General features: G+C 41.9%; 1 protein-coding gene across 2 annotated transcripts in view; it reads right to left on the bottom strand.

The window, feature by feature from the left end:
- Nucleotides 1-7,014: 7,014 nt before the first annotated feature.
- Nucleotides 7,015-14,993, bottom strand: part of NRK (Nik related kinase) — a 66,957-nt gene continuing 58,978 nt past the window's right edge. For both annotated transcript variants that reach the window (XM_081336496.1, XM_081336497.1), the window contains exons 30-31: nucleotides 9,210-9,349; nucleotides 7,015-8,456 (exon numbers count right to left, since the gene is read on the bottom strand). In XM_081336496.1, coding sequence (XP_081192622.1) covers nucleotides 8,373-8,456; nucleotides 9,210-9,349 — 224 coding nt within the window. In that variant the 3' untranslated portion in view covers nucleotides 7,015-8,372. The remainder of the gene's footprint in view (nucleotides 8,457-9,209; nucleotides 9,350-14,993) is intronic.

The raw sequence follows: 14,993 nt of genomic DNA on the forward strand, positions 1-14,993 counted from the left end.
GTCTCTCATTTTGAGAGAATAATTTCAGGCATTTATTAAAGCATCCATTCCAAAATTGTTCTGGGAAGAAGCCATTATTACAGATATTGACACTGAGATCAGGTTTAATGTTTTCAGACGTCAAATTCTTTTGAATTATATCCCTATTACAGAAACATGGATGGAAATGGATCCACTGTGCCCTTATTACTAAGAAATTATTTCCATTGGGTAATAACTGATGGGCCCAATTGCTCAGTGGATTTTCATTTGCAATTTACAAATGAGTTGCATTCAGTTATGGATTGATGTTTATTTTTATCCTGATTTATAAATAACTCAAGCCGGTAAGCGTACACAATACTCCTTCCTCCTCTTATTTTCTCAACAACAACCCTGTGAGGTGGGTTGGGAAACAGCTTTCATGCCTAAGACAGGATTAGAACTCACCGTCTCCTGGTGATTGACCCAAGTCATCCAGCTAGCTATCATGGCTACAGCGGGACTAGAACTCTCTGTCTCCTGGCGATTGGCCCAAAGTCACCCGGCTGGCTTTCATTCCCAAGGCAGGACTAGAATTCGCCATCTCCTGGTGATTGGCCCAAAGTCACCTAGCCGGCTTTCAGGCCTAAAGCAGAACTAGAACTCACCATCTCCCAGTTTCTAGCCTGGTGTCTTAAACCCTAGACCAGGGGTCAGCAACCTGAAACAGTGAAAGAGGCACTCGGAACCGGTTCCCTCACAAAAGGAAAAACTGGAAGCCGCAAAAAATGTGTGCGCATGTGCGTACAAGTGCGCATGAGCAGAACAGGGTTTGACTGAAGAGTGGAGCCAAGGCGAGATATGCACCTACCCTGCATATTTGAATTGATTGGTTGAACTTTTTTAGTCCCACTTTTTTTTTTTGGACTGCACATGGCAGAGGACTGGGAGCCGCAGGAGACGGCTGAAAGAGCCGCGGGTTGCAGACCTGTGCCCTAGACCAAAATGCCTCCATAATGAAAAGTGCTCATATTCATTACAAATGCACTAAACTTTCAATCCTGGAAAGAATATCACTATTTTTTTGTTATTCTTTCCCTTTTCTATTGTTTTTCCCCCCTTTCAGTTCTCTTTAATAACATAAAGCCCCCATCTCAGATCAGTTCTAAGCACTGTGAAACAAGCTATGAGAATCTATTCTCTTCTTCCGCTCCAATCCTATTCATTTTCTCAATATTGAGTATTCATATGTAGGATAAAAAGATTCTTACGTTATAAACATTCTGTTTATATTTGAACATCCAATGTAAGCATGCCACTATATAAAACAGAATAACATTTGGCTAAGAAAGAAAAGCAGCTTCCGTTTTCAACCATAATACAGTTTGCTAGATACCAGAGTCTTTTTCCTGTTGTGGCTTTTTAAAAACATGGTGTCAGAAATAACAAGAAACTCTAAATGCTGTTTAAAATATCATTTTGTGGTATTCACTGGGAAAGCGCACCTTAGTGGTTTTGATAAGTAGCACTGAAATACAGTTAGCATTTTAACAAGATAAGTAAGATACCCAGAATATATATCACCTGGTTCAGGACGAACTTTGATTTATGGTTTGGTTCAAAGAATCCACAGAGAACAGACTTTTTTTATATAGATTGTAGGCTTGCTCATGTTTCATTTAACATAAATACAGTTTTGTAGGTAAGCGTCTGAGCTTGTAAACTGCATTGCGCGATATTTCTCAGAGAAGCAATTTTATCGCCGAGCAATTTTTCTCATTGAAAGCAGATCTGTTGTCATCCCAACAAACAGGGATATCAAATTAAAATGCCAACTTTCATCTTAGAGCCACAGAAGATAAGGAATACTTCTGAACACTGTACTTGGTGTCTTTGTTAAAACCATGCAGCTTACAGAATACACATAAGCCAGAGGTCTTCAAACTCGGCCCTTTTATGACTCATGGACTTCAACTCCCAGAATTCCTCAGCCAGTGTGCCTGGCTGAGGAATTCTGGGAGTTGAAGTCCATGAGTCATAAAAGGGCCGAGTTTGAAGACCCCTGACATAAGCTGTTCTTATTTAACATGGCAGGCATCGGCCTGGCTAGGGTATAATTTGGTGGTTTTTTTTTTAAAGAAACGTAAGCTGTAATTGTGCCTGGTTTTAATATGTTCTTCACTTCCAAACTCTGTACAGGACGTCCTCAACTTATGACTACAATTGAGCCCCAAATTGCTGCTGTTAAGTGAGACCTTTATTAAGTGGGTTTTGTCCCATTTTACGACCTTTCTTGCCTCGGTTGTTCAGTGAATCACGGCAGTTGTTAAAGTTAGTAAAATGGTTGTTAAGCAAATCTGGCTTCCCCCATTGACTTTGCTTGTCAGAAGGTCGCAAAAGGGGATCATGTGACCCCAGGAGGCTGAAACCGTCTTAAGTACATGTCAGTTGCGAAGCGTCTAAGTTTTGATCATGCGACCGTGGGGATGCTGCAACGGTCATTAAGTGTGAAAAATGGTCATAAGTCCCTTTTTGCTGTTGTGACTTCGAACGGTCACAAAGTGAATTGTTGTAAGTGTAGGACACCCTGTATTTGTATGTATTTTGTGCGTATGTGTTTGTGCGTATGGGAGAGCAGGTAATTTCACCGAAAGCAAGGCACATTTTTTTCACAACACCACAAGACTTTTGTGGATATGCACCAAGTTAACGTTCAAGAGCAAACTCATTATATTATTCTATTTACATTCCATGCTTCTGCTCAAATGCTCCGTGTAGTTTGTTGCTTCAGAAATGCTGAGAAGTTGCTACAAAAGAGAACAAGGAAGCGAAACAAAGGCGCAAGCACGTTTTTTCCTGCAGTTGATGTATATAAAAAAGCAATCATAACCGTGTTTGAAAAGATACGCTTCCATTTTCCCCCAGAATATTGCTTTTTTTTTTTTTCTATTTTCAAATATACAATTTTGACATTACAAAGTTATAGTACAAAAAAAAATCTCATTATATATAACGCATAGCCTAATAATGTTCCAATGCTTTAAACTCACAGATTCGGGCTAAAGCAACTCGTGGACTAAATTTTAAGGCATACTTGATAATGCCTTATTACAGATAGTTCTCGACTTACGAACGGAGCCCCAAATTTTTTGTTGCTAAGCGAGACCTTTGTTAAGTGACTTTTGCCTCATTTTACAACCTTTCTTACTGCAGTTGTTAAGTTAGTAACACGGTTGTTAAGTGAATCTGGCTTCCCCATTGCTTTGCTTGTCAGAAGGTCGCAAAAGGGGATCACGTTGACGCTGGGGCACTGCGACCGTCAGAAATATGAGGCGTTTGCCGAGCGTCTGGATTTTGATCCCGTGAGCATGGGGACGCTGCCACCGTCGTAAATATGAGAAGTGGTCCAAAGTCTCTTTTTTTTCAGCGTGGTTGTAATTCCGAACAGTCACTAAATGAACTTTTGTAAGTCGAGGACTATCTGTACTTTGACACACTAAAGACATTTCAGGAGTTGTTGGGAATTTGGGCATCGGCGTTACAGTATATTACTGATGTTTTGCTCTCTGAAGAACATCACACAAAATAACTTCATTGCTTAGTGCAAGAGATCACCCTTAAAAGAATAAACAAAATACTAGGAACGAATACACTGAAGTCTCAAAAGGCTAAATGTTTATTTAAGTATTACCAATCGCTTTGAAATCTTTTCATTCTGCAGGCAATGCCCGCACGATAATTAATATAATCTAAAACATTGAGATGAATTCTTAAATATCAGCCTTCTCAATATATACCGTATCTCATGTACTTTCCACGCCTACTTAGAATTGCAATATTCCTCTTTTCCTTCATTTTGCTTTCTACTTACGTTCTCTTTCTTTGATCCACTAACCTTCTTTTATACTCTCTCCTCTTCAGTGGCATTTCATCTGCCTGATTATTTCTTGGAATGCTTGTGGTTGTTTTTTTTGCTATTATCTACTATTGATCTTGATTGTTTTTCACAGTGCTGCATTTTGTAATTAGACTGAACCAAAACAAAACTTCCTGTTAATTTAAGACTTGGATTCAACAAGCTTAGTAGCAAAATACACCATTTTTATCCGAGAGAGAAAAAGAGAAAAAAAGAGAGAGACGGAGACAGAGAGAGAAGGAAGGAAGGAAGGAAGGAAGGAAGGAAGGAAGGAAGGAAGGAAGGAAGGAAGGAAGGAAGGAGAGGGAGGGAGAGAAGGATGACTGCATTTAAAATTATGTCTTCCTTTTCCCATCAAAACATAAGATTCAATTTTTTTTTAAAAAAATCCTCATCTCTCTTCATTCCTATAGTATCAAGAAAGTCTAGGATGATTCTTTTGTTTTAAAAATTAAATTATTTGACGGAACTCTTTTTGGGAAGAGATACTAGATTAAATTCCACCTGCTGAATTTATTTTCAAATTGTGGGAAAAGAACAGTTGCACTTTGCACCCCTATGTGTGCTTGCTCAGAAATTGGTCCTCCTGCTTGTTCCAAGTTAAGGATACTTAGGCATGCAGCCAGAACACCGACAACAGCTGCTGACAACCATCTGTGTCCCCAGCAGGTACACGCACAACTTCTTCCTCACTCTGTTTTTAAATGGAACCAGAAAAATCAACACCTCTTCCCTTCCTTTTTACTTGCCATGTATCAAGAGTCCCATCTTAACTGTCATACTAATTATTTACTAGGAGGAAGAAAGAGCTTCACTTTGTTATAGCTAACGGCTTCCGGAAAGTGAGCTTTGAGGAGTGATTCACAAAGTAGCTGTCAGGAAAAGAAAAATCCATTTGGGATGTGTTTTAAGTTTCAGAGATGTAATTCTCAGTTAGTCTCTTGTCACAGTAAAGGTACAAAATAGGTTTATTGTGATTTGCATGGAGGACTGCTCACTGAGTTTCTGGACATAGAAGTTTCCCTGGACTTATTTTGCTTTTTGCAAAAAAGATTAATCTTCTTCAACCGGTCCTGGTAGCTAGCAGGGAACCACTGCCCTACCACATCTGGAAAGCATCAGTTTGCAGAAGAGTGCAACCAAGCATGAGGAGACCAGGAAATACGTGAGTTGTGCTAAATGGAGCAACGTTATAAATAAGCCAATTTGAAAATAAGAAATTGCATCTCTGAGGGCCATTTTTGTTGTTGTTGTTAGCCAGGCTCTGCATTGAAATATTCCTCATTGGTCTGTGACAGTGTTTGTCAACCTTGACAACTTTAAGATGGATGGAGCTCCAGAATTCCTCAGGCAGTCCTTTAGGTGTCTGGACTTTGACTCCCAGAATTCCCTAGCAGCATACTGGTTCCTATACTCTCTACACTGGGATAACAGCAGCCCAGCTGCTATTGCAAGAGTTCAGTTAAATATATATTCTTCTGCATCTTTTTAAGTTAGAGACTTTCTTCATTTGATCCCCTTCCTGTCCAAGTTTACTCTTGGTTTTTGTCCAGATGCCTAAGGCAATTAATTAAGTTGATAGATAGATAGATAGATAGATAGATAGATGATAGATAGATAAATGCAACGTTAGTTGTGAGAACAATCAGCTCCAAGAAGCAATAGTATCCTTTCCAGCTGGACCATTTTTATGTCCAGAATCATCGGCTCCATTTTACCCCTGCTTATAACACATCCACTTCCTAACTATCACAACTGTGTGACACAAAAGACATCGGTGAATCATGTCCTATGGCAAACCAGTGTTCTTTCTATGGGGCACACCGGTTACTTCAATAGGACACGGTGCGAGTGTCATAATCTTCCACCAATTTCAAAACGCAGCTAGTTCTCAACTTACGACAACGTCTGAGCCCCCAAATTCTGTTGCTAGGCAAGACAGTTAAGTGAGTTTTATATACCTCCTTTCCTCCCCTATTTCCCTATCATCTTCATTGTTCCTTCTGTTTTTGCATTTTATCTTTTGATAAAGACCATTAAAAGTACTTGAATCGAGATGGGGGTGATCAGGGCAAGTGGTGACGCCGAACAAAGGGAAAAAAATAAATAAATTGCACAACACCAGCCTGCCGAATGGACCGTGTGTCTTGGAATTAACAAAAGGCTAAAAAATCAAGTTATTTTCACCCCTGAAAAAGATGGCCAGGAGCTCCTGGATGCCCTAAGAAAGCTAAACAAACTTAAGAGAAGTCTTTCAAAAAATTGTTTTCCTGACAAAAGCCTCCCCCGCTCCCTAGCCAAGTCTTTTGTTTTGGGATAAACTCCCCAGATGGCTAGAAATTGGGAACACAATCTGATTGTGGCAGTGTTCCGTTCCCAATTCTTTTCCAAAATACTATCTCTTTATAGGAGAGTAACGATCGGTTCCTCCTCTAACAGCCCTTATTCCATTGAACAGTAATTGCTTCTCCAGAGACTTGAAGAGAGATGGGATTCCCAGCCCTGTTCTCGAATATGCGTTTGATTGGAAATCTGAGGAACTGAATCCTACACCTCTTGTAAGGGCAACACGCAAGAAAACACAACACTTGGGGAAAAAAAAATCTGATGGCAATTTCATGCTGGAATTTAATTCACTGCCTGCTTAAATCCTTCAGGCATCCCACCTTTCTCCCGTAGTCTTCAGGTATGTTTGCTTCTCTCTTGGATAATAAAAAATAATTTTGTAGAAAGTGTTCATCGCCTTAAAAAAAAATAGTGCCTGGCATTTTCCCAAAGGGTTGTACAAACTTTAGTGGAGTCTTGCAAACCTGAGAAAGAGTACAACCTGAATTGTAAACCCTGAGAATATAATATTGTGGTGGAACAACACAGTGTGTCATTTAGAGATGTGTCCATCAATGAGATGTTACTGATATAAAATGCCTGTTTGTTTTTTTTTTAATCTTAGCTTCAAGAGAGAATTTCTCTGCAGTTAAGTCCCAATGAGGTTTGGAATGAGACAAATTGCTACGGTCAACTTACCACGGCCAAGTTACTGTGGCCAACTATAATAATAATAATAATAACAATAAAGTTGGAAGTCCCTTCCAACTTTATTGTTATTATTATTATTATTATAGTAGGTCATCTTGTAGGTCATCTTGTAGGTCATCTAGTCCAACCCTCTGCTCAGGCAGGAAACCCTATACCATTTCAGACAAATGGCTGTCCAGTCTCTTCTTACAACACTCACCATGGCTAACTCGCTACAGGACAATTCAACAATTCAATTTAATTATTTAAAATAATTAAAAAAATTATTTTAATTTTTGCCATTCACATTCAATTCTGTCCCTCCTCTTGCACCCTTTCTTTAATGACTCTGTTCCACCGTTTCTTTGATATTGGTGTAACCCTTGTTCTGCAGCAAGTTGCCCGTGGAGAATTGTCCCAGACCCGTGAGGATAATGGACATTGTGGTCATTCCAGATAGAGGTCCACAGTGGCCTTTAGACCTCATTTTGGAAGGGGCGGTTGTTCCTATCATTACAATGGAAACAAATCACTTAAAATGGAAGTTCTCCGTTGAGATGCAAGAATTTTTTTAAAAAATTGGAAGGGCCAGAATCTCAGGTGGGATGAGAATCCGTCTCGTTCAAATATTAGTGACCGCTTGAGCAAGTAAAGAAGAGCAGCGTCGTCCTCGAGAATATTTTTTTTTCATGGCTTAGAATATCCGTAGAAACCTGACGGAACAGCACACACACAAGAAGAGACCGTGCTTTGCAATAAACAATTGCAAAATCTGGTAGAAACCGGGGCCGTTGGTGTCCCCAAGGACACTTCTAGCCTCAAATTGCTGAGAACATAGACTTCCCATGGGAATTTGTCCCTGTAGATGCTGCTGGCTGAAAGGAATGAATGTTTCACAAGGCTGTGAAATCTCCCGGCAAACAGAGATGTTACTTATGAGTTCGGAGAAGGAGGCAGATCCACACCTGGGAATGCAAGCTTTTCAAAAACAGCCAAAGCCCACCAAACTAATTGAGGAATCCAAAGGTTTGTCTCCACCTCATTGCTAGGCGTGCTTGCGCGGAATACGCCTAGCTGGGCACACTGTTTCACCAAAACACCTTCCCCCTGAACACCGAACAAAACAACATTACAATCTTTGGGCAAAGCCCCTCACCCCACCCTTCCCCAGCTCTGTGCATACTTTGTAGGATGGGGAGCTTGGCTTCAACGGTGCAATTGTGCTGGGCACAACTGCCTTTTTTAAAACAAAAAAACAAACAAACAACGGGCTCTCCAGGATACCGAACAGCAAATTTCAAACAGCGGACAATACATTTGCAAAAGTTGTACCATCCACAGCTGCAGGAGTGTGTGAGGATCGTGGTGTTTTCTTTTCCTTCTCATTGCAGGGATGACGGGCCAACTTCTGAAATGAACTTAAGCTGCATTTGGCTCATAGAAAGTGGGAAAGTCAAACATTCCTTCATTCCAAAGTGATTTACCAGTTGAACAGTATGTTTTGGCCCAGGGTCATAAAGTAAATTTGACTGCTGCCTCCAGACTGAACAGAGGCGAAAAATACCTTGAGGAGAGAGATAAGGAAAGTGTCACTCCAACTTTATATATTTATGTATTTATATATATTTATACAATGGCAAATCTAGACAGCACACTAAAAAGCAGAGACATCACCCTGCCAACAAAAGTGCATATAGTCAAGGCTATGGTCTTCCCAGTTGCAATGTACGGCAGTGAAAGTTTGACCGTAAGAAAGGCTGAGCGCCAAAGAATTGAGGCCTTTGAACCCTGGTGCTGGAGAAGACTCCTGCGAGTCCCTTGGACTGCCAGGCGATCAAACCGGTCAGTCCTAGAGGAGATCAACCCCGACTGCTCTTTAGAAGGCCAGATCCTGAAGCTAAAACTCAAATACTTTGGCCACCTAATGAGAAGGAAGGACTCACTGGAGAAGAGCCTCATGCTGGGAAAGATTGAGGGCAATAGAAGAAGGGGATGACAGAGAATGAGGTGGCTGGATGGAGTCACTGAAGCAGTAGGAGTGAGCCTAAATGGACTCCAGAAGATGGTAGAGGTCAGGAAGGCCTGGAGGAACGTTGTCCATAAACATGAAGTCTGCTTTAATCCAACCCTCCCAACGTCGGCAGAAACTGCCATGTCGGGGGGAAATCTAGCCTTCTAACCAGGTTATAACCAGGTTCTTCAACCAGAAGAACGTCTTGTGTGTCTTCTGGAAGCGCAACTAAGAACACCGGATTCTTCTTCTGGTACAAGGGATGGATGGATTCCCTCCCGCCGCTTCCAACCTCTGCGCACGTACCTTGTCATTCCTTTCACACAGGAACTTCAGCTTTTGGGCTTTCTTGTGCATAAACACGCCTTCCAGACATCCCGTTTCCACAGCACGCAGCTCAATTGCTTTCTCGCCCCAACCCATCACCTGATTGGACTGAAGATAAGCTTTTAGGAAGAAAAAGAAAGAAAGAAAGAAACAGTTAATGGAGCTTTTTCTTAAAAAAAAAGTAAAAGAAACCCCACAAAAACAAACACAAGTGACAGAGAAAGGGCTGAATAAACGGTTGGCAATAGTTGTCAATAGTAATCCACCCCCAACTGCTAGTATTTGTAGAAAAGGCTCCATCTGATAACAAGAAGAATTACAATCTGTGTGACTTGGGCTTTAGCTTGGACAGGATTGTCTTAATGTTCCTGGAGCCACATTGTGGGACTTTTTAAAAAATGCTGCTTGCAAGCCTTTTGCGGCGGGGGGGTGGGTGGGGAGGTGGTGGAATGTAACTTAGATATGTGCTCAACTAGGTTGAAGGCCGATGTTCTTAATTTGTTGTGGCCTGTGACCCTGACGACACAGATAAATCTCCGGGTGGCCTTAATGGCTCTCTAAAAAGAATGCAAATGACCAGCGGTCTGCAAGGAGTGTAAATCCTTCCATTCCCCACCATCCAGTTAGAGCTGAAGAAGCTACTGGGATGAGAAGCAAAAGGTCTTCAAAGGAAAAACACAGAGAGGCCAGTTGCCTCGTGGAAAAGCATCTTTGGGACAACCATGGTGTCTGGATCTCCAAAGAATGTGATGTTTTAATGCTTTCTACGGTTTTTAATGCTTTCTACGTTTTTTAATTATTGTTTTGAAATTTTTAATGTTTTAAGGTGTAGATTTTTTTTAATTGTAGAGGTTTAAATTGTATCTTTTTTTAAATTGTGGATGTTCTGATTTGTAAGCCACCCAGAATCATTTACTGAGATGGGTGGCTGCAAAAATCAAACAATCTACCAACCAACCAACTGCGGGTAACTCTGTGTCTCTGGTGGCAGAGAAGCCATAAGGTCCCAGACAGAACGAATTCCCATCTCTGACCAAAGGACCATTTCCAGGATTGGTTGAAGGCCCTGCGGAGATGGACATCTCCTGCCCTTCATTGTTTACAAGTGTTCCTGGTGTGTTTCACGCAAGGCTTTCCCTCCGAGCTAGTCAACCTTTCTCTCCCCTTTTCCATTTTTAAAAAGGAATCCAAAATACCTTTTGCACGTTTTAAGACAGACAGCAGTAAACACACTAAAGGGATGTCAGTGGAGAGTATCAAACATCCAGGGCGTGGTTGTTTCGCTTCTCATCCAAGAGGCTTCTTCAGTTCTAACGGTTTCTTGGATGAGAAGCAAAATGTTTCAAAGAAAACATCAAGAAAGTCCAGGTGCCTTTTGGGGAAAAAAACCCCCACCTTTGGGACACTAAGGGGACATTGCATAGACCAGGGGTCCCCAACCCCTGGTCCGTGGACCAGTACCAGGCCGCGGCATGCCAGCAACCGGGCCACACAAACAGGCAAAGCCCCATCTGTGGGATGCAAGCAGCACACAAAGCCATGCACCGTCCGGTCCACGGAAAAACCTCTCTCCACAGAACCGGTCCCTGGTGCCCAAAAGGTTGGGGACCTCTGGCATAGGCAACACAAGGGCATACCATCACCGAGAGGGGTTCAACATCTGGCCCTCCAAAACTGTAGGCATGACCTCCATGTTGTGATTCAGGGTCAGCCTGTGGGTTCGGCAGTTGGGTCGGACGACTCAGAGGAGGAGGAGGAGGGGGGTGTTGAAGAGCTTGCTGAGGGGGTTGGACAGCTTGATGAGAGCCCTCAGCCAGGCCCCTCCCACCTGGTCACGACAGAGACCCAGCTGTGTGAGCCTGACAGCGTGGATGAAGATGACCCACAGCTGGCCCTGTTCAAGGACGCCCGACGCAGGAGGCAGTCAATCAGGAGTAAACAGAGGAAAGCAATGGGGCACCTTGGAAGGAGGCAGAGAGAAGCCACGCCCTAAACTGTATAAAAGGGGAATGCGTGGGAGGGCTGGTTTGCTGAAGGCAACTGCTTGAAAAGCTCCTGTTTCTTGGTTCGTGTCTTGTTTGTTTTTGTATCAATAAATTTGGCAGGCTTAATTCCAGCCTCTTGCCTTCTTGTAAAAGGGGTTGTCCCTGCCTTTTCTGCAGGGCCGGTAGCAGGCTGGTACAGAACACTCCCACAGCTCCTCTACATGTACACAAATTGTGACTGGAGGGGACACATAATTTATATGTGATTACACACTAATTGTGTCTGTTGTTTAAATTTTGGCTTTCTCCCGCCTCCACCGGCTGCACTGCCCACATTTGGCGAAGGGGTCCTTGACATGCCCTCCAAAGACTAGAGACAAGAGTTAAACCTTCCTTTGAAAGTTGTCTTAAGTATCCCCAGATGCCTCCGTAACATCCGAGAGGACAAATAAATCACCCTCAATCTGCAACACACCGTAGGACCACTGGCTAATGCCAAAGTTAAATGTGATTTCCTTTATTGAAAACCCCATCTCCTCAGAGAAAGCTACACCTCCAGCAGGACGCTTCAGGGGAGAGGCTAAGATCCTTACGAGCTTGAGATTCTTCTTGTTTTCCTTCTTTGCACCTGCCTCCTTTCTTTTTTCCCCTTTATTATCACAACCTTTTCAATCTGAAGCTCAAGGCCAGGGACGGTGTGCTTTATATTAACCGATAGACCGCACGGGGAAAGCTTTCCAGCTGACATAAGGAGAGAAACACTTTCATAAATAAAAGATCACATTTCCAGATGTGGACGGGCATCCAAAAAATACGGACTGTTTGTTCCCACCAAGGCAAGTCGGAGCTTGCCCTAAATATTGCTCCATCACCAGGCTGCAGTCCCAGAGCTGCACCTTCCTATAAATAGATTATGGTGTCTGTTGCTTGGGCCCGATCTCCATGACGTAGCTGGCTGGGGGAAAAACTGAAGCCTACGGCGTGCTTCTCTACCCACCTGGGTTTTTTCCCTTTTCTTCCTAGATCAGGGCATTGTTTTTGTTTGGTTCGAATTGACGAGGACTCAGAGTGGTAAACGCTGAACGAGTTTATTGAATACATAAAGTCAACTGTCAACTGTCAATGTTGCAACCCTTTTATAGAGAAAGCGTTTGAACTGTAACCAATACAAACAGTCTCTTTTCCCGCTCCTTGGTTGTGGCGTCCAATGATTGCACCCTATTTTCCCGCTTAAACCCTTGCAAAGCTGCACTGTGTTTGCAATCTCTTCCATGGCTTATTGCTAACTATTTACATACATAACAGTTTTCCGCTTGATTGTTTGTCTGGCGTCTGTCCCTGCTTAACTGGGTGTTAGTTGCTGGAGTGGATGCGTTCTGGCTTTAAACAGGGAGCAAGCCCCACCCTCACTAACCCTGAAAAGGTTACCTAGTCAGGTAATGAAATGTCTGCAAGCCAATAACCAAGTTCAGAGACCACCAAGGTCTCCGCAGTTCAACCCTGAGTGACATAAATTATCTTCCATTAGAACAATTCTTGCAGCCATGCTCCTAATTCCATGGGTAATCCAAATCTAGATCAAGGTATTGTTTTCTGCTTGATTGTTTGTCTGGTGTTAATCCCTGCTTCTCTGGGTTTGGGCTGCTGGAATGGGTGTGCTCTGACCTTAAACAGGGAGCAAATCCCAATCTCTAGCACTGATGATGTTACCTAGTCAGGTAATGAAATGTTTTGCTGGTTAGTTCCTACATCGAGGTATTGTTTTCTGCTTGATTGTTTGTCTAGTGTTAATCCCTGCTTCTCTGGATGTAGGATGCTGGATAGGATGTGTTCTGTCCTTAAACGGGGCAAGCCCCATCCTCACTAGCGCTGATGATGTTACCTAGTCAGGTAATGAAATGTCTGCAAGCAAACAACCATATTCAGAGATCACCAGGGGCTCCACAGTTCAAATCTGAGCAAGAGAGATTATCTTCCATTGGAAAATTGGTGCAGCCATGCTCCTAATTCCATGGGTAATCTAAGACTTTTGGGAGACCAGAAAAATATGCCCTCTCATCCCAAAATTTCAAAGAAGGCACACAAGTGTTCTAAAAATCATGGTGTACCCTTATCCAAACTGACTGAAGCAAAATAAAATAAAATAAAAAGGTCTATTTCTAATATTCCTGCCGTTTTGTTTTCAAAGTATTGGCCTCTTGTCAAGAGAAACCCTGAAATTTCAGCTCTGCATCTTTTGAAGAATCAACCGCTTATGTTTGGTAGCTTCACCACTTTAATTTCCCTCCGGAGTTAAGTTTCCTTGTTCCAATTACTAGAACGACTCCACCAGTCTAGTGCCTTAAATTCTTAAAGAGCTCCCTATGTTTCATTTCTTGACCTATATTGATCATTTCATTCCTCCCTTCTCTCTTTACTGGTTAAAATTTTGCAAATTGCTTTATTTTATTAGTAACGTTCATGACGCAGGAGCTGGTTGAAATCAGTGAAGAATTAGCTTCCTGAAACAGCGTGGCTTCGACTAGATACCTACTTGGGAAAATGTTTCCTCAAAACACACACACACAAAAAAAACCAGAGCCCCCCCTTGAACCGCAAGCAATGTCTAGAGAAAAACAAAGATGACCCTTTTAGGGGAAAAAAAGCTGTTCTTTCATCCTTGTCTTTCCCCCCCCCCCCTAAAAATGTCTTTTTTTATTTTTGCTCCACATTTATTACAATTCATCGATCCGAGGTTTCGTCTGCACAAATCCATCTCTGTTGCTTCATCCTAGCTCTTCCTTTCAACCCTCAGATCTGTTTCTGAGAAATGGAGACATTTCTCTATTTTAATATAAAAAACAACAACAAATATTCTGCCTTTTCAGCTGCGCATAGGACCAAGATAGGAGGGAAAAAAAATCTACAGCATTCCAGGTTCCTTCCAGTATTATTATGGTGAGCTGTAACCGACTCTGCTTCCTGCAGGATATATTTTTAAAATTTCCAGACAGGTTCAGTACCAAAAACTAGGATTTTTCCCTTCTAACTCTCACCTGCTGATAGTTCTTTTATCTCTTGAGAACTTCACATCATGCAGCTAATGCTAGATTGTCAGATGAGAGAACCTGACATTATACAGTGTTAAACATTAATGTACCAGGGAAAACAACTGTCTTGATATGTGTTAATTAGACCATGCCGTTCTGATTCTTAATAATAATAATAATAATAATAATAATAATAATAATAATAATAATAATAATAATAATAATAATAATAATAATAATAATAATAATAATAATAATAATAAATCATCGGGAAGGTGAAGTATTGTGACAATGGCAACACCAAAAAGGAAGTAAGTTGCCTTGCTCTACGAAGTAATAAGAGAAGGGAATATTTGTAGCTGGGGCTGAACTGTGGGGTCCTTGGTGCTCTCTGAGCTTGGTTGCTTTCTTGCAGACATTTCAATTACCCAACTAGGTAACATCATCAGTGCTAAGTGAGTGTGATGTGTGCTTTCTATTTATATACAGTAGCTTGTCCTGCCAGTGTTAGCGGGATGTGTGGTTTTCTGCCTGGTAGTTCTGGGATTAGGGAATTGTTTTGCATTTGACTGTTTGTCTGGTCTTAATCCCTGTTTATCTGGATGTTGGCTGCTGGAGAGGCCGTGTTCTGGTCCTAAACAAAGAGCAAACGCCACTCCTTCTAACACTGAAGTTGTTACCTCACTGGGGAATGAAATGTCTACAAGAAAACAACCATGCTCAGAGAGCACCAAGGCCCCCAATAGTCC

Source organism: Vipera berus, assembly GCF_964194415.1.
Source record: "Vipera berus genome assembly, chromosome: 11".
In the NCBI taxonomy this organism is placed as follows: Eukaryota; Metazoa; Chordata; class Lepidosauria; order Squamata; family Viperidae; genus Vipera; species Vipera berus.